Genomic DNA, 17,957 nt, shown 5'->3' on the forward strand with positions numbered 1-17,957 from the left:
GAGTGAGTGGCCCTTCGTTTAGAGCCGGGCGGTGGTGGGTGGGTGGGTGTGCTGCGACGGCCAGCCTGGGCCACGGCCGACCTGCAGGCATTAAACGCGCTCTCTCTCGCACACACACACACACATACATGCACACATTCCCGGCGCGGAGAGGCGGGCTGGAACACACGAAGAGGAGAGCTACGCCACAGGGGAGGCCAGAAAACTGCCGCATAGGTGCTGTTGCTTGCTGCTGCTACCCTTAACGCTTCCTCCTGTGTTCCGCTTGGTCATTTGTTGCCACCAGATGTCCACCCAGCGCTTTCGTGTAGTAATGATTTTTCATTTCTTTCCTTTCATCCCGGGCGTGACCTGTCAAATCCACAGGTGGGTCGAACGGCGACCCGGGTCGTTTAACCGACCAACACGACAGGCCGCCAATTGATATGACGGTGCTTGCAGCAGCCATGTTTGGGCAAATCGTGCCTCGCGATTCCCGGCGGACAATTGTTTCTTATTTCTGGTCAGCCGGACGCGCAAGAGAGAAAAAGCAGAGCAGAGCAAAGAAAAGAAAAGAAAAGAAAAAAAGGTTGGGCAAAAAGCATGGCTGGCGGTGGCGGCGGGCATGTTCCCAGCAAAAAAGTGGCGCAGGGGCCACCGTCCTCCTGTGCACTCAATTCCCATGGCCCAGGGCCTCTTGTCGTGGCGTGGGCTACGGAAGGGAAGGGACGGAACACAAAACGCCAGACAGGCAAGTGGCAGGCACCACGGAGCTACCACGTCCCAGGGGAAGGTGCGGCCCATTCCGAGCCCGCAGTGTCAAGCTGAATGCTCCACGCTGATTAAGTCATGGGGTTCGGTTCCCACGCTCCTGACCGGCTTCATCCTTCTTTTTCCTTTTCCTTTCCCCTTCCTCCCCTTGCCCCCTTTGGAAATCGGCCGGCCAGACGCCCACCCCCGCCCTCTGCTCTCGTTGACCGGAAACTTGGTAACATGGAAGCAAGGGGGCGGGAGGGGCGAAAGGAGCCGATGAACACGCCCGAGAGTTGAAACGTCGGGCGGGCGCGACAAGATGATCGGCAATCGAGTGATTTTCTTCCTTTTTGGAATTCAGAATCCCACCGCGTGCACACACACATACGCGGTACACACACATATACGCAGTACACACACACATACGCAGTACACCCACACACGTCCATGTCCATGCTTCCCCAATCCAACGTCACCATTTTGGCAGGGCCCCCGGACCGGCGAATTGCCTGTTGCGGCTGCGGGTTCCCGGCCTCGGGGGGCGTCCAAGCCGAGCGACGAGGCACTTCGCTTGGCTTTGGCTTTTGCGATGCGGGGATGCGTACCCGTGGCTGTCCTCGGGGGAAAAAAAAGGCAGGGCGGCGAGCGCTACCCTGGGATAAAGATTTTACTTTATTTTATTTTATATCTGCGTCGACAAAGCTTCACGGTCGCGCGATGCAGGGCAGGCCATGTCCTCAAACCCTCATGAGGCGAGGAATTTACGGGATAAGCACGAGTACGGCCGAGAGTTACAGTGCACCATGCCGGCCACCAACCATCTACCGTCAATGGAGGGGTGCTAAAATGCAGCCTGCGCTGCCTCGTCAGCAGCATCCACCACGACTCTCGCTCAATGCCAACGGTCGACCTCTTGCAGCTGCAGGGCCAGTCTCGGGGTCGAGCCACAAACATGTCGATGCTGCGAAAGGCCCTAGTTGGAGAGCAAGCAACTCGAGTGTGAGGCGAGCGGGCCGGCCACGACCGACCAATCGACCGGTCTGTTCCCGTCTCACTTGCTCTTTGTCTCCTGGCGCCCGGATGCGGGTGAGACTGCACAAGGAACAAGGGAGGACAGCCACTCGATCCTGGCGGCAAATCGTCTCGCCGAGTGGCTTGTTCGTCTTGTAATCTGGGTGGCTTTTGCTGGGCGGTTGGGTGTCGTGAGCGCCCATGGATGGCTCGCTCCCATGATGAAGCGGCCAAGCGAAAAAAAGAAAAAAGAAAAAACCCTTGCCTGTCTGGCTCTCGTGGGGAGGAGGTTTACCTCTGGGGACGCGCGCGCGCCATGGGACGCCCTAGCCGATGCAGTGCAGAACAGACAGCGCCTCCTTTCGATGGTGCCGCAAATCGCGATGGACGCAGGATACGTACAACGACAACGCCCGGCCGGCGCCCTGCCGTTGACCACACGGCTGTCTTGCCGTCGGCTTCTCCGTCAGTTGTTTTGCTTCTTTTTGATCTCTCTTCTGCTTAATGCCAAGCCAGGCATGATGCGAGAAGAGGGGCCAGAGGACGCATGCTGCCGGCAGCCACACACGCATACACACATCCACACCCATATACACACCCTCTTTCTCTCTCCTCTCGAGCCTCGGTCGGTGATGAGTTTACCCTTTTGATGATTCATGGAGGGGAAGGAGATGATCTGAGGGGCAAGGCCAGAATGTGCGCTGGCAGCGTCTCATTTGCCCGCCCGTCCTCCCTCCAAGAGCGGCTTCAATCGGCAGCCGCGCCCTGCCGCTGCTGGTCCTGTTTCTTGGCCATGTAGCAGTGGCAGCAGCCAGACGCAGACGCAGAGGCAGTTTTCTTCCTTGCCCTCAATACTCCTCTGTTCCCTCATCCCACACATGCTGCATGTTGGGCATGCAGCCACGGACACACACATATACACACATATCCACACACTATATGGCCCGGTCCCTCCTGGCCTGTCGTCTCCTGGCCTGTCGTCTCCTGGCCTGTCGTCTCCTGGCCTGTCGTCTCCTGGCCTGCCGCAATCGAAAGATGCTGCACGTGGATAGGAGGATATCTCGCGGCTCACGTCCACCATGCCATGCACAGTAATTCCTGTCCATGTGGTGTGATGCTGGTGTGCCCAATGGGTTGTTTGGACGACGCTTCTTGCTGGTTCACTGGAGATAGTGGCAAGTAACCCGACTGGCAACGAGCAAACCGTGATGGCCAGCGAGGCCTTTTCCCACCCTCCACCCGCTCTTTGCCGACAGGCAGGATGGGTGACACCACTCGAGGCCAGCTAGGGAGAGGGGAGAGGGAGGGGAGGCTTGCCGCCGCGCCCGTGTCTCACAAATGGGAACGGCACCGCGGCGGGGGACCGCGGGACAAGGGCGGCCCAAAGTGGCCTGGACCACAATCGCGGGGTTTCACGGCGTTGCCGATGACGCGGAAATAGATGAAGCGCCGCCCGCGTATGGTCTCGCTTTACTCGTCGAGGGGAGGGGCCCCCGTCTACTCGCGTCGTACATATCTCTCTTTCTCGCTCTCTCGTCCCCTTCCCACCCACCCTGACGTGGCGCTGCGTGAAAGAGGATTATAGTGGCGGACGCAACCTCACGACACCCGCATCCGGCGTCACAAAATACTGGCTGGCGGCATGGCTGGGAGAGAGGGTTTTATTTTTATTTTTAAATTGGGTTCTCTCGCACTTTCAGTACTTGGTGTTTCTGCCGGGCCGCCAATATTCATCTCGTACCTCCCTAGGTACCTACCACCTACGAGGCGTGAAGAGGTACGTACATGGAGCCAGCGGAACGGAACGGGAAGCCTAGGTGCGCAGCCTTGTTGTTGGGACAGCCCACCACCACCACACCCTCAGTCTGCGCCCTCCCTCTCCCTTGCTTGGGGAATATCCGGAGAGGGTGGTCAGGCGCCCGTCGTATTCACAGCGCAAGCGAGATGCTATACGAAGCGAAGACGAGAAAAAAAAAGAAAAGAAACAACAACAAGAAGAAATGCCATGTCGGTAGGCACATATGTATCGACGCGGCGGGGTTTCACAAGGCCCCGATCACAAATACCGCCCGCTGTTGCTGCCGCCGCCTATTGGCATGCCACATTTAATACCTAGGCACTTTGCTCACATGAACCTGCCCCCGAATGGATGGGGCCTGTTGGTTGGTCGAGCCAGCAGCAGCAAGAAGCAGCAGCGCGGCAAGCGGCAACTAACGGGCCAGCAGCAACCCTACCCAGATCTATTGTAGGGCGCAAAGGAAGAAGGTTGGCCGGGGGCTAGGTAGGGACAGGGTGCACGGCAGCAGCCCCCTCCCCCGGGCCCCTTTCCTCCGCTGACCGGTTACAGAGGATGAAGAGTCTCTTATCATACAGCAAAGTGCATCTTTGTGTCACTTGTGTGCGGATGCTCACGTCTGTTTCTCTCACTGCCCTTTTTCTCTCCTTCTCTCACACACTCTCTCTTCCTTGCTGTGTTTTGGGTCGCGGACTGGGAGATGAGATGGGGCAACTCTTTCGGCCTCATGGCGGCCTATTGCCAAGGTTCACTCCAGAAGGTTGCATCGCGGGCTAAAGGCAGCAAAAGGCACAGCTTGGTGTAACACGGCCGGCCGGCTGGGCCCCTCCAGTCGTCACCCTTCCCCCAATCGACAACACACAGGCAGGGGTGGGGAGCTGTGCTAGCACATCAACCCAGGAGCGAATGATCTTGTCCCGCCGCCTGTGCCACCCGTTGGCGATCTTCCCGCCGGGCCAGAGAGAAGGGAGGGGGGGAGAGAGAGCGGGCTCTTACTGTTTTTGTTTTCGCTCTTGCCAAGCCCAGCCGAAAAGAAGGAAAAAAAAGCGGCACCGAGGCGCGAGCCGTGGTATGGGGTTCGCAATGGTACCCTGTGCTGACACGGAGAATGGAGCCATGAACCGGCCGACCTGCCCCGTTTTCTGTTTTTGTGCTTCTTCTCAGGGCCCCTGCTGGGCCGCATTCACACTTTCTATCGCTGGTTTTTTCCCTTCGAGGACATGTTGGTGTGCTGACGCATGCCTACCGATCCTTCCCCATCCATCCTCCCCTTGCACATACATAAATAATCACCTTATATAGGGTAGGTTACCCGTCCAGCTAGCCAGTGAAAGGGTGTCGGTGTGTGAGCAGGAAGAAAAAGAAGGCAAGGTAGGGAGGTGGGGTTTGTGGCCATAACGAGGAAGCCGGGAGGGTCTGGGCCGGTGAATTCACCCAAGAGAAAGACACAATAAAAAAATTATTAGGTGCAATAAAATAATAATACCCAATAAAAGCAGGGCGAAGCCGACGGGCCAAGGCACGCACCGTCACCCCACCGACGCGATATGCACTCCGGACACACCACGGGACGTCACGAGAACAAAATCGAAGCAGCAGGGAGTGGGAGGAGGAGGGGGTTTTTTTTTTCGCCGCCCCGGGGCGCACTGCCGAATTGTGGGCTCTCCATGGCCTGGCCGCTGGACATGGGCCCCTGCTTGTTGCTGGTGCTCGTGCTGCTTGCGTTTATTTGCTGTTGGCCTGGGCAGCCAGCAACGTGCAGCGTGCGTGAGGGATTTATTTTTTGTTGTTGTTATTGTTGTTGTTGCTTCGTGGCCCGGCCGCCATTACGCAACTCACTCACTCAACTCAACTCACTCACCAGTAGATGTGTCGTTGTTTGTTGCCCGTCCCTCATGGGCCCGTGGTTTTTTTTGGTTTAGAAGCAAGAAAGCCGCAGGGCCCAGGCCAGGCCGACCTGGCCTTGCTGTCGCGCCGCCCGGAGGGAGAGTAAGCACAGGGTAGGATAGCGCTCACACAGCTAACCAGCCCTGAAATTGTCCCTCACACAGTACCGTACCCTGGACATGAGTGGCTTCACCCCTCGCGTATTATATGAGATGTGGCGATGCCGCTTGGGCTGTGAGAGTGTATGTTGTATGTGTATGCGTGTGAGTGGCATTCTCGCCAATTGGTGTAGGTGGCGTGAGCGAGATGGGACTTGGCTCCTTCTCGTTGGGCGGCTCGGCAGGCCGTTGCACACGCGCCAGGGAGACGCACACGCAAACAACAACTGATGGAATGGGGCAGGCACGCGGGCTCGGCCTGTTGTTGTGCGCGACTGGACTGAGAGTGAGGGTGGACGCACGTCCGGCTGTGGTCCACATCCACACAAACAGGCCAAGGATAGGACAAAAATGCACCGTTTACCCCGTTTTTTTCCCTTGTCGCTAATCAACGACGAACCTCTTGTTCCAGCCCCTCTCCTCCCCTCCCCTCCCCTTGTGATTACGGTCCGATGCGCGTGGCCCTGCAGCGCGGGCGTCCGATCGCCGTCCGTCCGTCCGTTCGCCCTGGGTGTGGGTTTTTGGTTTTCTTGATTGCATTTTTTTTTTCTTGCGGGTTTTTGGTGTTTACCTGCTGTTCTCCCCCTGCCCTGCCCGGCCCCGATATCAGAAAGCCTGCTTGCCCCATCGCCCAGGTGCCCTTGCCTAGGTTCGGTTGGTGGCTGTGCTTGGCCTCGGCGCTCGGCCTGTGCCATTTTTAACATGCTATCGGGCGGGTATATGGCCAACGGATGGGCCATCATCCATGGGGGAGGACGGGAGGATGGCCCCTCTCGTCTCGGTTCGTTTGCGTGATGCTGTTGTTTGTTGGTTTATTTCGGCCCGTCTCCTTGGCGCCTTACTGTATGTCGCATTCTCTGCACGGGCTTTGTGTCGGCGCCAGGCAAGGGAAAAAAAACAGGACAGGGTAGGCTGATCCTTAGGGAAGAAAGAGGGGACAATGGGGGCGTGTGTTTGTTTGTGCTACTATACACTAACTACGTACAGTACAGACGTCCATGGGCGGCAAAGCAGGCCTTGGTGACGAAAACGGTAACCCGCCGACGGATGTGCACCAGGGGCCCGCCTCGGACTTGGGTCTCGCTGTAGGGCCACCAGCCGTGGAGAGTCAGCCGTGGAGAGCTGTGTGCTCCTGCTGGCGGCTGGCATGTGGAGCCTTCTGGTTGGCACTGCCGTCGCCGGTGATGGCTCGTGACGCAAGATGGGAGCTGGGAATGGCATCAAGATTTGGCGTGCCGAGTTGTCTGCTCTCTGTTGTTTCGGCAGAGCAGCAGCGGCTAGGCCCCTGGACAGACGGATGGAGGCTTGCAAGCAATCTAGTGACAAGAACCCCGCCTGGATAAGGCCACCGCGGCTAGTAGAGAAAGTGGCCGAAAAGTCTCCATTGCTGGACAAAGTCGCCGCGCCACGCGAAAAGTAGCCGGCAATGCCACGTAGTCACGATAGAAAACTCTCCTTTTGGTTATTCCCGAGATGTAGCCGCAACCTAGATATATAAAAACACCAGATGACAAGGCCCTTGATAATGGCTGAGATGGATGCACGACCATGAACTCTGTTTTGTTTACACTTTGACTCGATGCAGATATCCCGTCTCATCTTTGCAAGCAACCTGACCTGCCTCGCGCCCTCACTAGCACCCTCTTGCCCGAGACCCGGCCTTGAAACTCACGTCAAAATGAGCGAGAACACGGCCCGCAACAAGGAGTTTTGGAGGTGCGTTGTCTTGGTCAAGACTGGCAGACAGGCCTGTGGTCTCGGCATGACTGCCGAGATGCCAGGGAGGACGCTCTGAACGTTGCTAAATATGATAAAAACCCGCAGCGAGAGGTCCGCCTCGTATGACTCCGGCTTCGAAAAGACCATCGCCATGTTCATGGCCGCCCTGGTCGAGCGCCGCTCCTTCATCAGCCCTGAACTGGCGGCCGCCGGCCCCGTGAGGCCAGTGAGGCTGCTGGACTACGCGTGCGGGCCGGGGACCGTCTCCAGGGTGGGTCTCTTTGCTCGTGATCCGAGTGGCGCTGCCGGTCTCTCTGGAAGTGCCCGGGCCCCGATGGTAGACAGCGAGCGCATGCTTCCTGCCACCTGGCCCAGACTCGAAGAGGACCCCTAGACTGACGACGGCAACCTCTTAGGCCCTCTATCCCTACGTCACGCAGTGCCGCGGCATCGACCTCGCGCCGGGCATGGTGGAAAAGTACAAGGAGCGGGCCAAGCTCGAGGTGAGCATCCTATACATACATACATACATATAGACTCGGCGGAAACCTAACACGTCATGTCAAAAAAAAGGGCCTCAAGCCCGAGCAGATGGACGCCGTCGAGGGCGACCTGCACGCCCCGTCCTCGGCCCTGGACCGCCCGGACCTGCGCGGCTTCGACGTGGCCGCCGTCGGCTTCGGCGCCCACCACTTCGACGACCCGACGGCCGTGGCCGCCCGCCTCGTCGAGCGCCTGCGGCCCGGCGGCGCGCTCTTCATCGCCGACCTGCTGCCGTACGAGCGGCCCGCGGGCGGGTGGGGGGACGCATCTTCTGATCATCATCACCATCACCATCACGGTCAAGGACATCATCAGAAGCATGGAGACGGCGGCGGCGGCGACGAGCAAGCGGCGCACGAGGGGGACACGGAGCGCCGCGCCGCCCGGACCGTCGCGCGCAACGGCTTCGACGAGGCCGAGGTGCGGCGCATGTTCGAGGCCGCCGGGGCCGGCGAGGACTTCAGGTTTGAGATCATGGAGAGCATCGAGATGCCGCAGCGGGACAAGGTCCTCCGCACCGTCTTCTTCGCCCGCGGCACCAAGCCGGCCGCTGCGGCGAACTGACCGCCAGGATCTGGGCGCGCGGCTGGGGCGGCTGCTCGGCCGGCTCTGTGACTTGCTAGCTATGAGGTAGGGGATATAGGCAGACGGGGAGGCATGAGGGCTGGGTGGTGTGCAGGCAGACAAGAATGACAGGCAATACATACAGACAAGGGCAGAAATGCAGACAGGGGCTAGCAGGCAGGCAGGTGAGGATAGAACAGGCCACACGAAGGCAGGCAGACTAGGAGAGCCAGGCAGAAGAGGAGACGCAGCCAAGCAAACGAGAGTATAGACAGGCAGACGAGAACAGACTGGCAGACGAGAACAGACAGGCAGACGAGGACAAACAGGCATCCAGTCAAGGCAAAGCCCCGTCTCACACCGCCCGTAGCCCCTAATTCCATTACGAACAAGTAGACAGCAGCAGGAGTCGCGCCAGCCATCCACTGCATGCCGTTACTCACCCCTCATTCTCAGTTGGTGACGGCGTATCAACCAGGAACTGACTGCATGCATCGCCATCCTCTCATCAATCTGACCGCGGGAAGCTACATGGGGAGGCATACAGAGCCGACACGGCATCCCCGGAGCTCATCTCGGCCAGACACGAAAGCAGGAGCGGAGCGGAGCGTCGTGGGCGAATGGCACGTCGCCCCGGCCATCACCACACCCCCTACCCTTCTGTAAGCCTTCATCTCATACAACCCTGCGCGCCGTCGAAAACGTCCAGTCGCCGTGCTTCTATTGCCCCCTATATCTGCCTATCTTAAGCAACTAAGCTATTTGCAGTGGATTCCATCCTCTCTTGTCGCCTTGGGGTGAGGATGTGATTCCAAACGGCGGAAACGGCGTGGTATGGCAAACCCATCCCTTGCGCGCGAGGCTAACCTCCTCCTCCGCGTGAGCGCGCCACACATCAATCCTTCTTGGCCTCTGTGGCGGGGCCGTCGACGATAAAGGCCCCTCCGAGCAGGATGGCCGGCTCGGCGATGTTGTGGTGCTCGTAGCTGTTTGCGAGGCCAGCCGTCCAACGGGCGAGGGAGGATTGGGTGGCGCCGTCAGCTTTTAGTTCGAAACCCACCACACCTGTTCCTTGTCTCCCCGCGATTTTTATACACGCAAAGCCCGCACACACGCCTGCATACCAAGCCTTGTTTTCCCACCGCCCTGGCGACCGGGCCAGCGAGGGAAGCACGGGCTTTGCTGGCAAGCGAGGGCCCAAGAAAAGAATGGGCGAGGGACCACGCATAAGACTAATGATTTTCCTTCAACAAAGAGAGCGAGCCTCCGAAAGAGGCAAAATATCCCGCAAATAGGAAACCAATTCGGTGTCGGAACTACGTACCTCAGGGTGCCCACACCTCCCGCCTCCAGCAAAAAGGTCGGGCCATCCTGCAGCGACTTGCCCGCCCACCGCATGGCAAAGGCTCGCAGGATGTGGCCGTGGGCCACTATGAGGACGTCGCCGCGCTGGCCCGCCTCCATGGCGGGGCCGTGGAACCGGGCGCGGATATCGGCGATCAAGCGATCCAGACGAGTGGTAATGTCTTCGGGACTCCTGCAAAAGGGCGGGGTGGTGGTGGCGTGGGAGGAGCCATGCTCACGTCACTTGTTAGCCATCTTTTTTATTTTGGTCTCGCTCCGGTTCGCAAACGGCGGCGGGCCGCTAGGTAGACGCCTCTTCCTCTGGCGCACCTCGCGCGAACAGCCCCTGTACTCCTCTGCTCAGGTACCCTCTCGGTACCGGTACTCCCTCACCCTTGAGCGCGAGAAAGGCCGCAGGCTTCCACCAGGCTTCCGCTGAAGGGGCGTGGGGTTCCATTCTGGGGACGGGGAGGCACGCGCCGCATATGGTGGGAGCAGCAGGGGAGGATGAGACGGAAAGCGACGGCCTTGTGGAAAAGGGACAGTGGCCAGCGGGAGAGGAGAGGAGGGAACCTACTCTCCTCCTGGGCAGCCATCCTTCCAGATGTCCCAGTATCCCTCGATGCCCTGCTCCTTGCGCATGGCCCTGATGTTGGGGCTCGTGATGCCCTCGTAGTCGCCGTAGTCCCACTCGCGGATGTCCTGGGTCACCTCGATCCTGGCGTCACAGAGGCGGGGGTCCTTTTCTGCGGCACCGTGCGCCTTCCACGGCAGCGCATGATCCTTGAGGCCTAGGTTGAGCAGCTCAAAGGTGCGCTGGGCCCGTTTTCGAGGCGACACATATCTGCGGTGAGATCCAGAATTGGTTAGGGAGCAAACAACACCATGGCTCGAGCGTATCGCGAATTGAGCTGCTCGCATGTACAGGCGCATGTCTAGCTGTGCCACTCTGGTCCCCGCCACGCCCTTGTCGTTTCGGGCAGTGTGATGGTGACAGGCTCGGGGCCAGGCTGGCTCGCTGGCCCGCTGGATCGCTGGATTGCCATTAAACCCGCCGCCGTGGGGGTCCACTCATGATACACCCGCTCTGATAGGCGGGCCGACGCAAGGGCCTGGACGGGCACGTTTCGTTCCGTCAGGCAAACCAAGCCTTCTCGAAGAGGGCAGGCCCAGGCGGCGGGACGATCCACGGTGAGGCAAGCTCAGCAACTAGGCGTCGATCCCGACCAAAACACCAGAATCTGGGGGCGGATGGGGTGGCTGGCGGGCTACATGACACGGGCAAATGACAAGAAGCCCCCGTCTTTAGCATCTCGAGGACACAGCCAACACGACTTACATGTGCGCAAGCTTCCTAGGCACAATCAAGCGGTCATCGCCAACGAGGGCGCGGCCCGTGGCCTTGACCCTGGCCTCGCCGTTGGCCGTCAGGGGGATGTCGGTCGAGCCAGTGTGGCGGCCGTTGAGCGACCACTCGGTCTCGCCGTGTCGTACAATAAAGACCCGGGGCGTGCCCATTGTGGTGCCCTCTTGGCCTGCGGCGGTGCTGGCGGCGGTGCTGGTTTCGACCTGCGCTCGGAAAAAGAAACGAGACCAGGGAACCCCCAAATGTCAGCAGCCACAGCACGCACAACCCCCGCGTATAGTGGCCTACCAGCGCCAGCACAAGGATCCCGGTAGGATCAAGGGGTGAGGGGGAAAAGTGTGCGGTGGGCTGGCGCGAATGCAAGGCCCCTTGAAGTTGCTTTCCACCCACCGTCTTCCCAGGGAGATTTTCGGCCTTTTTTTTTTGACCTGATCAAGGGCTGCATTCGTCCTGGACGGTCAGCGGGGCTTTCCTCCCATCCTCCTAACCCCCGTACCCGTCTAGCTCCGCCCTGGGGCCGCCGGCCGGGCTAAGGAGCGTATCGACGGCCGGTGGGGAAGGGTGGAAGAGCGAGCGGCGGGACGCAGGCGTGCGGCGCGGCGCGGGGGCGCTTGTGAGCGCTTGCGTCGCTAGCACCACGGGGCCTGCACCACGGCCTGTCACACCCGAGAGAGCGGATGTCACAATGCAATAAGCTGGCTTACCCTTTGCTAGAATTGTGGCGCTTTGTTTATTTTTGGCTGGCGGGGAACTCTGTCGAGAGTCAGCGCTGCTGTCAAGATCTCGAGCCGTTTCAGGCCAAGCATCGGACCATGACATTTGCTCCACCGCCCTGACAGGCTCGGTCCCTGACGAGGCAGAGCAAAAGCCAAGTTTAGAAGCCCCAACTTTAGAAGTCTGTCCTGCCACCAGCGTTCAGCCCAGAAAAGGATATGGGCATCGAACACGCCGACAAAAATAAAGGGCTGAAACTCACACAAAAGTTTCGCACCGATTTGGCAGAGGCGCTGTGACGGAAGGCATATTCCGAAGACGAGAAGAAAACAAAAATTAGACGGAGATGGTAATGGAACAAATGCAATGGGGAAATGCTCCGTTGGGGATGGATACCCAAAAAAGAGGAGAAAAAGGAGATAAAATGCCTGTTACCTTTGGGTACTTTTGATGCGACCGCTTCCCGAATACCTCACTCGTCCTTCTGCGAGTCTTCTTTTTTTCTCGCAAAACAGGACCAAAGAAGATGTATCAATCGCCCGCCCCTGATGCTTTATAGTACTACCTTGGCAAAGGCCGCAGTGGCGAGCGACCTAAAATTCCATCACGCCGGCACCGCTCAGCAGCACCAGCATCAGCAGCGAGGACGATTACTAAGAACCGTGCTGAAGCGGTGGGCTAGCGCTAGCAACCTCGGCGAACAGCAGCAGCTCCCAGAGGTGGGGTCGCCCATCGAGCTGACGTCGTACCCGCCCGCCGAGAAAAGTCCAGCGCCGCCGGGCCCGGCCCCAATCCCAGCTCCAGCCGCTGCACCCCTCGGCGTCCCCCGCCGCCGCCGCGCCGCCACCACCACCGCCGCCGCAGACCGAAGCGCTTATCGCCGGATCCCCGAGCTGCAGGAACCTGGTCCTCGCCGCGCCGTCACAACTATCCCGCCGGCATCGCCCGGCCTGCAGCCACCATCACCACCACCACCAGCCAGCAGCACCCCGGAGCGCCGCGCCCGCTCCGCCCAGCCGCCGACGGCCTGCCGCCTGCACGCGCGGAGCGTGACGGCCAGCGAGATCGTCTGGAAAGGCCATTGGGACTAGAGCAGGGCTGTGTGCGCAACAAACCACCCACAGCACCACCACCCCCTAGCAGCACCATGGCCGGTCCCGTCGCGTCCAGGGCAGCGACCGCCAGAGTGACAGCCGCCGCAGCCGCCGCCGCCCAGCGGACAAAGGTCAAGCGCCTCATCTGGGCCGGCTCCTTCGCCGCCATCACCATCGTCGGCACCATCTACGGCGCGGGGCTCAAGTCGCAGCAAGAGTACAAATCGGTCAGTGGTGGTGAAATTTTTGCTTTTTTACTTGCTTTGTGATTTTTTCCCACCCTCTTCTCACGTGTTTCCCAGGAGGAGGGGAATGTGGTTCCTGACAGGCGAAAAAAAAAAACAGGAGGTGAAAAATTACGTCCACGCGGGCGTCGAGGAGCAGATCGCCATCCTCGAGCGCCGCAAGCAGGCCCTCATGTCCCAAAAGGCTCCACTCGAGGAGAAGCTGGAGGCGCTGAGGGAGCGCATGGCCGAAAATAAGGCAAAGGACGAGGAGAGGAGAGAGAGGAGGCTGGTTGCCTCTGGTGAGAATCACCCACAGCCATCACTGTCGCCAGCAACGGCCGCGCCAAATCCCGCTAGGCCTGATTCAAGTAACAAGGGATGAACGCGGCGGATATTCAGATGAGTGGGTGATCGTTAAAGTAGGGATACTTGCATTGCCTTCTTGAATACTTCGGTGCATGATATAACGCACCTGTACATACAGTCAGTAGACATGGACACCCCACAAACACTCGTACATAGCATCAATCATATTCATGAGACTGTCCAGTTGGCGCTGAGGGCACTTTAAGTCATTTAGCTAAGTTCCTAGGTATCCCACCCTTATCTAGACCATTTGTGCCCACACTTTTCAAAATCTCTGGTTTATCGGCTGTTTCGTAGTATTGAACAAAAGAAGCCATCATGCAGCGCCCCTTGATGGGGCATGCTCGTAGAAAACCCCAAACCTTGAGATCCATGTACCCAGCTCCAAGACGAAGGAGCCATATCGCGTCCAAGGCGGGCCCGTAACGCAGCAAAGCGGCAAGCAAAGCGGCAAGCAAAGCTAGTCACGCAAGCAGTATGCTATCCCGCTTTACTCGCCACTTCGCCTCGACCTCGGCGCTTTACGCCTTCTCGCCCACATCCTCGGCTGAAGGGAGCGAGATGGCCCGGTAGAGCAGTATGAGGGCCGAGTGAGACTCGCCGCCCCCTGCGAGACCGTCAATCTTGTCGGCAGTCACCTCGGATACCTTGTCATCGTTGAACCACCACCAATTGCCATCCTCGCTCTCCTTGGGCTTGCCTGTCGTCGGGTCCACGGGAGCTGTCTTCTTGACGTAGGCCGTGTAGTGACCGCTGTCGGCGCTGGCTCCCTGGTGCGTCACCACCCCGCGGAGCTCATACAGGCCAGACAGGTTGTCTCCATCTTTGGCCCCCTGGTTCTGGCTGATGAGCCCATACAGCTCCCGCTTGGCCTCCAGCAACGTCGCCTCCCTCTCAGCCTGCACCTCGGCATCCGTCTTGAACGTCTCGCCCTCCATCTCAATGTCGCCGTCCGCCGAAGTCGATGCGCCCTTGCCCTTCTTGTCGTCCTTCTTCTTGCTGTCCTTGGATGATGACTGCTCCGAAGAGCCCTCGTCGCCATCTAGGAGATGGTTCTTCTTGCGCCGCTTGCTGGCACGCTCCATGTCCTCCTCGTCCTTACGGACCTCGCGAACCTTGTCGCGGACCGGTATCAGCAGCTTCTTCAAGTCGTCAACGCAAAACTCGACCACATCCAGCTCGTGCGGGAACGTGACCTTGCGCATGATCTTGGCCTTCTTCTGCACCTCTCGCTTCCAGAAGAAACGGACAAAGTGCACCGTCAGGAACTTGGGCAGCCTAGAAATCTTGGACCTCTTGGTGTAGACGGCTTCCCTGTCTAGTGCCGACGACCGCTTCTCGATTGTCTCGGTCAGCGCATTCATGATGCCGTCCCGTAGGTGGTTGGTGTCCTTTTGGATGTGGCAGTTGAGCTTCAGGAACGGCTCGACGCTCGTCACGGCCTCCTCGCCGGCGTCGCGCGCCGCCTGCTCGTCGCACTCAAGGACCGATGTGAATTCGCCCGCCATGTACCGATCGACGAGGTTGGTGGTGGACTCGTCCTCGCTCCGCTTCTTCAGCTCGAGCTTCAGTCGCAGCTGGGCCACAATCTGGGACCAGGCCTCCTCGGCGTCCTGCTGGGCAAATCCATGACCGTCTTTCGCTTTCTCGGCGAACTGGGGGAATGCTGAGCGGAGGGCCTGGAGGAAGGTGAATGGAGCAAAGCCGGACTGCGTCTCGGCCATGGACTTGTACAGTCTCCTCAGCTGGCTCGTCAAGTCTAACTGGGCGCTGACGTCTCGCGGGCCGGTGATCTTGAACTCGTATGTTCTCAGGGCCTCCTGGAGCTCCGGGATCGAGCGCATCACTTGCAAGGTGGAGTTCAGGTAGCATGTGTTGCCCAGGTTCTCCAGCCCGGCGGGTGTGGCGCCCTCCTGGCGAGCGGCCTCGGCCTCGGTCATGTCTTCGACAAACTTGACCACCTCTTTCGGGCGGCGCAGGCCGTCGCCACCGCCACCAGGTGTGCCCATCATCATGATGGTCTGGCCGGCCTTGAGGCCCAGCTTTCCCATTACGGTTTCATCCTTGAGCTGTCCGCCCTTGACCAGGATCTTTTGTCTATCAGGCTCGACGCCTGTTAGACTGAACAGCTGGTACTTGAACACCTCGCCCGTGGACTCAGGGTCGACCTCGACATCGTGCTTTTTGCCCTTGTGGGAAACGATGACTGCACATGACGATATTTGTCAGCCACGAGATAGCAGTGTTTGCACAACGGGCTTTGGGCTTCCATGGTGGGGGCGATACTTACCGTTGACGGACATCGTGTGTTGGTGGTAGGAGAACAGGCGGATCCAAGTGCCAAAACACCAGGGGAAAGTATGCGAGCTTGGTGGAGGATGTGGGAGGAATAGAAAGAGAAGAAGTAAGAAAGCAGACAGGTACCTCTAGCTCAGGTTGGTAGGACCAACGAGAAAGTGAGGGAAGGGAATGGAGAAACGAGGAAATGAATTATCAGTCAAGGGACCAAGCGCCGACCGATTCCGAACCACCAGGCAGCCTCGGGCTTGACGCAATTCTGGGCGGTCAGCGGCGTTTCGAAGCTGTGGTGGCGGTTTGATGTCACCCACCTGGCCAAAGTCCCCTGTACCACACTACAGGCGAGGGGCGAGGGGTAGGCGGGGCGGCGCCACAAGCCACACGTCAAAGCTTGTCAGACTAAGCAAGAATGAACAGCCCGTAGCCACGCCTGAGCCACCCCGGCGGCCTGGAAGGCTGCAGCCGGGCATCCATTGGAGAGCCGTGACCCCACCATTCTCCACACCAAGTGACGACGTGCCACAGCTGTCCCGTAGCTGCTTGACTGGACTGCGGCCAAGTTCCCGCGAGGGATGAGAGCGCCGCCGTCCCTTTGCCAGCACAGACCAGGCCGCCAATCCGTGGCCAGCTTCACCCTTCGCGCGCCTAGGTTTACAGAGACGAGGCTTTTGATATTTCCAGCCGCAGCATGGTACGTGAGCAGACCGCATTTGCTGTCGCCCCGTCGGTTTTCCGCTCCTCCGCCGCTGCCCGCCGCGTCCACCTGCCGCGACCTCCTCGCCCAGGCGGTGGAGCAGGCGGCGCCGTCGCCCGAGGCATTCCACCACCCTCGCTCCGCTGAGTTGGACTAACGCTCGATCCGACTGATAGTCCCAATCCCTGAGACCGTACCTCCAGGCGGTGCGGAGCAGCCTGACGGCGGCGCTCTGCCTGTCCAACTTCGCGTCCCAGGCGACCGAAAGGCACAACGTGCCCGAGATCGAGGCCCAGACGTCCCCCGAGGTGCTCCTGACACCCCTGACCGTCGCCCGCAACGAGAACGAGCGCGTCCTCATCGAGCCCAGCGTCAACAGCGTCCGCATCAGCATCAAGATCAAGCAGGCCGACGAGATCGAGCACATCCTCGTCCACAAGTTCACCCGCTTCCTGACCCAGCGTGCCGAGTCCTTTTTCATCCTGAGGAGGAAGCCCATCAAGGTTCGCAAGCTTTGCCCGTCTCTGCATGCTGCCGGCTGCGCATTCACACACAGACCAGCTCTACCCATCTGCGTACCTCTATGCTGACAGATATGCTTCTTGCCAGGGATATGACATTTCCTTCCTGATTACCAGCTTCCACACGGAAGAGATGCTCAAGCACAAGCTTGTCGACTTCATCATACAGTTCATGGAGGAGGTCGACAAGGAAATTTCCGAAATGAAGCTCTTTGTAAGCGGGGCTGGGATCAGAGTTCTGAGCTTGACTAGGGGAATTCGGTGCTGACACGAAATAATCAGTTAAACGCACGGGCAAGATTCGTTGCCGAGTCCTTCCTTACCCCTGTATGTCGCCCCGTTCCGGCCCGGCTGTGCTGTATCGCCGGAAGCTACTGACACCATGGCAGTTCGACTAAATCCCTTGCTATACCTTGCTCTGGCGACCTGCTTATGGTACCATAATGAAGGCGTCCGTGACGCACATGACTGTCGGGCGCTTGGGTGGGAAACAAATGACATGGAGGGCTCCAACATCCCATCTTCCGTCCAGAGTTTAGATGACTTAACAGCAGCTACGATACGATCAAGATATTCGCGCATCACATATATCAATGCCATCATGTCCTCCAATCTCAAACGGGGTTCTTTCGAGGACAGTAGTTGGAGTCTGGCTGGTAGCAACAGTAACGAAGTCACCTTTCCAATCACCCCAAACCTTAATCCAAATATGCTATTGTAGATCACGGCACCTGGCGTGTGTTGTCCCTGTTTGCAGGCTCGAGCTTAGACGAGGATTACACCCTTGTCAGCGTCAACCGATATCATACAAAATCTACCTCTTTGCAAAGGCCTAACCTCCCGCTCGAAACCAAAGGGCGAAGCGCATCTCAACGCGTCAAATATGATGAGAATAAACGACAAGAGAAAGGTTTAATTTGTTGC

General features: G+C 59.0%; 8 protein-coding genes across 8 annotated transcripts; 6 read left to right on the forward strand and 2 right to left on the reverse strand.

Annotated features, from left to right (window-relative positions):
• Nucleotides 1–582: 582 nt before the first annotated feature.
• Nucleotides 583–2,733, forward strand: GGTG_04922 (hypothetical protein; the record flags this gene model as incomplete). The annotated part of the gene is made up of 2 exons (XM_009222720.1): nucleotides 583–772; nucleotides 1,163–2,733. 2 exons carry the CDS (start codon nucleotides 583–585, stop codon nucleotides 1,900–1,902), a joined length of 930 nt encoding a protein of 309 aa, XP_009220984.1. The 3' UTR covers nucleotides 1,903–2,733.
• A 274-nt stretch (nucleotides 2,734–3,007) lies between these two features.
• GGTG_04923 (hypothetical protein) lies at nucleotides 3,008–6,926 on the forward strand (the record flags this gene model as incomplete). The annotated part of the gene is made up of 4 exons (XM_009222721.1): nucleotides 3,008–5,301; nucleotides 5,590–5,674; nucleotides 5,996–6,096; nucleotides 6,576–6,926. Exons 1-4 carry the CDS (start codon nucleotides 5,086–5,088, stop codon nucleotides 6,924–6,926), a joined length of 753 nt encoding a protein of 250 aa, XP_009220985.1. The 5' UTR covers nucleotides 3,008–5,085.
• Nucleotides 6,927–7,079: 153 nt separating this feature from the next.
• GGTG_04924 (hypothetical protein) lies at nucleotides 7,080–8,876 on the forward strand. Its single transcript, XM_009222722.1, has 4 exons — nucleotides 7,080–7,299; nucleotides 7,408–7,573; nucleotides 7,719–7,805; nucleotides 7,876–8,876. The coding sequence occupies exons 1-4, from the start codon at nucleotides 7,163–7,165 to the stop codon at nucleotides 8,407–8,409; spliced, it is 924 nt and encodes a 307-aa protein (XP_009220986.1). The 5' UTR covers nucleotides 7,080–7,162; the 3' UTR covers nucleotides 8,410–8,876.
• A 237-nt stretch (nucleotides 8,877–9,113) lies between these two features.
• GGTG_04925 (phosphoglycerate mutase) lies at nucleotides 9,114–12,391 on the reverse strand. Its single transcript, XM_009222723.1, has 8 exons — nucleotides 12,269–12,391; nucleotides 12,096–12,126; nucleotides 11,824–11,872; nucleotides 11,510–11,558; nucleotides 11,093–11,322; nucleotides 10,331–10,597; nucleotides 9,734–9,946; nucleotides 9,114–9,395 (listed from the first exon to the last, which is right to left on the reverse strand). Exons 5-8 carry the CDS (start codon nucleotides 11,269–11,271, stop codon nucleotides 9,305–9,307), a joined length of 750 nt encoding a protein of 249 aa, XP_009220987.1. The 5' UTR covers nucleotides 11,272–11,322; nucleotides 11,510–11,558; nucleotides 11,824–11,872; nucleotides 12,096–12,126; nucleotides 12,269–12,391; the 3' UTR covers nucleotides 9,114–9,304.
• On the forward strand, nucleotides 12,382–12,924 carry GGTG_04926 (hypothetical protein; the record flags this gene model as incomplete). The annotated part of the gene is made up of 1 exon (XM_009222724.1): nucleotides 12,382–12,924. The coding sequence occupies one exon, from the start codon at nucleotides 12,382–12,384 to the stop codon at nucleotides 12,922–12,924; it is 543 nt and encodes a 180-aa protein (XP_009220988.1).
• A 56-nt stretch (nucleotides 12,925–12,980) lies between these two features.
• Nucleotides 12,981–13,536, forward strand: GGTG_04927 (hypothetical protein; the record flags this gene model as incomplete). The annotated part of the gene is made up of 2 exons (XM_009222725.1): nucleotides 12,981–13,154; nucleotides 13,273–13,536. 2 exons carry the CDS (start codon nucleotides 12,981–12,983, stop codon nucleotides 13,534–13,536), a joined length of 438 nt encoding a protein of 145 aa, XP_009220989.1.
• A 151-nt stretch (nucleotides 13,537–13,687) lies between these two features.
• Nucleotides 13,688–16,121, reverse strand: GGTG_04928 (ubiquitin carboxyl-terminal hydrolase 6). The gene is made up of 2 exons (XM_009222726.1): nucleotides 15,811–16,121; nucleotides 13,688–15,726 (listed from the first exon to the last, which is right to left on the reverse strand). Exons 1-2 carry the CDS (start codon nucleotides 15,821–15,823, stop codon nucleotides 14,042–14,044), a joined length of 1,698 nt encoding a protein of 565 aa, XP_009220990.1. The 5' UTR covers nucleotides 15,824–16,121; the 3' UTR covers nucleotides 13,688–14,041.
• Nucleotides 16,122–16,330: 209 nt separating this feature from the next.
• On the forward strand, nucleotides 16,331–17,874 carry GGTG_04929 (actin-like protein 2/3 complex subunit 4). Its single transcript, XM_009222727.1, has 5 exons — nucleotides 16,331–16,509; nucleotides 16,689–17,015; nucleotides 17,122–17,247; nucleotides 17,316–17,360; nucleotides 17,423–17,874. The coding sequence occupies exons 1-5, from the start codon at nucleotides 16,507–16,509 to the stop codon at nucleotides 17,429–17,431; spliced, it is 510 nt and encodes a 169-aa protein (XP_009220991.1). The 5' UTR covers nucleotides 16,331–16,506; the 3' UTR covers nucleotides 17,432–17,874.
• The last annotated feature ends 83 nt before the right edge of the window (nucleotides 17,875–17,957 follow it).

The sequence above is a fragment of the Gaeumannomyces tritici genome, assembly GCF_000145635.1.
Source record: "Gaeumannomyces tritici R3-111a-1 unplaced genomic scaffold supercont2.2, whole genome shotgun sequence".
Lineage (NCBI taxonomy): Eukaryota > Fungi > Ascomycota > Sordariomycetes > Magnaporthales > Magnaporthaceae > Gaeumannomyces > Gaeumannomyces tritici.

Bases quoted from the DNA above. Each gene is read 5' to 3' on its own strand.
- GGTG_04924 (XM_009222722.1), top strand. From the start codon at position 7,163: ATGCAGATATCCCGTCTCATCTTTGCAAGCAACCTGACCTGCCTCGCG. The intron at 7,300-7,407 runs GTGCGTTGTCTT...AAAAACCCGCAG, and splicing joins CGCAACAAGGAGTTTTGGAG to CGAGAGGTCCGCCTCGTATG. The intron at 7,574-7,718 runs GTGGGTCTCTTT...GCAACCTCTTAG, and splicing joins GGCCGGGGACCGTCTCCAGG to GCCCTCTATCCCTACGTCAC.
- GGTG_04925 (XM_009222723.1), bottom strand. From the start codon at position 11,271: ATGGGCACGCCCCGGGTCTTTATTGTACGACACGGCGAGACCGAGTGG. The intron at 10,598-11,092 runs GTAAGTCGTGTT...ATCTCACCGCAG, and splicing joins CCTAGGAAGCTTGCGCACAT to ATATGTGTCGCCTCGAAAAC. The intron at 9,396-9,733 runs GTACGTAGTTCC...CCTCGCAAACAG, and splicing joins GGAGGTGTGGGCACCCTGAG to CTACGAGCACCACAACATCG.
- GGTG_04929 (XM_009222727.1), top strand. The intron at 17,016-17,121 runs GTTCGCAAGCTT...GCTTCTTGCCAG, and splicing joins TGAGGAGGAAGCCCATCAAG to GGATATGACATTTCCTTCCT. The intron at 17,248-17,315 runs GTAAGCGGGGCT...CGAAATAATCAG, and splicing joins TTTCCGAAATGAAGCTCTTT to TTAAACGCACGGGCAAGATT.